Raw genomic sequence first — 1,061 nt, 5'->3', positions numbered from 1 at the left:
TTCTCTACAGAAATTGACACTTTAATTATCAAGAGGACTGATAATAGTTAATATCTAGATAATCCTTCAATATTCTAGATCCATCAAATGTCGCCTCGTCATTCAAGAGATTGATATTATTCCAGCTGTGAGCAAGTTGTGGAATGATCTTCGCAACCGGGTAGTTGAATCGGTAGAACATCAAAATTTCAAACTAGCAGTAAATGTTTTTATTTCGAACAGCCCTGTCATGTCTCTTTTTTATAGTTTCTGTATGAAAGATATGTTTTGATATTGTTACTGATAAAATATTTTATCGCAAATGTTCATTACTTCCCATATAGTTTATTTACTTCCTTATTTCCTTTATTCACTGGGCTATTTGCCCTGTTGGAGCCCATAGACTTGGAACATCTTACTTTTCAAAACTAGTGTTGTATTTAGCTAATAATAATAATAATAATAATAATAATAATAATAATAATAATAATAATAATAATAATAATGATAATAATAATAACAATAATAAAAATAATAATAATAATAATAATAATAATAATAATAATAATAATAATAATAATAATAATGATTTCAGGTTATCTTTAGTAATTTGCATTATCTCAAGAATAAAGAGCACTTTATGTTTCCTATGAAAAAGAATAACTAACGAATTTAAGAATGTAGTTCAAGGTGTCAGTCTACATAAAGGTCTACTTTTCACAATGAAGCGGTATCATTTCCCTTTTATTTCTTCCTTACAGGAACCTGAAGAACAATCCCCTCAGCAACGTCAGCAAAGATACATTCGCCGTTCTTCCAAATCTGAACACACTGTAAGTATAGCATTCGATTTCTTTTCATCATCATCTCCTCCCACGCCAATTGACGCAAAGGGCCTCTGTTAGATTTCGCCTTTTAATTCAATACTTCTCCATTCATCCTCTCCTATTTCACGCTTAATAGTCCTCAGCCATGTAGGCCTGGTTATTCCAACTCTTTTAGTGCCTTATGGAGCCCAGATGAAAGTTTGGTGAACTAATCTCTCTCGGGGAGTGCGAAGAGCATGTCCAAACCATCTCCAT

At 31.9% G+C, this 1,061-nt stretch overlaps 2 protein-coding genes across 6 annotated transcripts in view; one reads left to right on the top strand and one right to left on the bottom strand.

Moving 5' to 3' along the window:
• LOC137620773 (G-protein coupled receptor GRL101-like) overlaps positions 1–1,061 on the top strand; it is a 131,493-nt gene that overhangs the window by 115,555 nt on the left and 14,877 nt on the right. For all 4 annotated transcript variants that reach the window (XM_068351195.1, XM_068351197.1, XM_068351198.1 and 1 more), the window contains exon 20: positions 741–812. In XM_068351195.1, the coding sequence (XP_068207296.1) occupies positions 741–812 (72 nt within the window). The remainder of the gene's footprint in view (positions 1–740; positions 813–1,061) is intronic.
• LOC137620774 (G-protein coupled receptor GRL101-like) overlaps positions 1–1,061 on the bottom strand; it is a 256,667-nt gene that overhangs the window by 252,160 nt on the left and 3,446 nt on the right. The gene's annotated exons all lie outside the window — the stretch shown is intronic.

This window comes from Palaemon carinicauda, chromosome 27 (assembly GCF_036898095.1).
Source record: "Palaemon carinicauda isolate YSFRI2023 chromosome 27, ASM3689809v2, whole genome shotgun sequence".
In the NCBI taxonomy this organism is placed as follows: Eukaryota; Metazoa; Arthropoda; class Malacostraca; order Decapoda; family Palaemonidae; genus Palaemon; species Palaemon carinicauda.
Note: the sequence above shows the minus strand (reverse complement) of the source record. Positions and strands in the feature narration are given on the sequence as shown.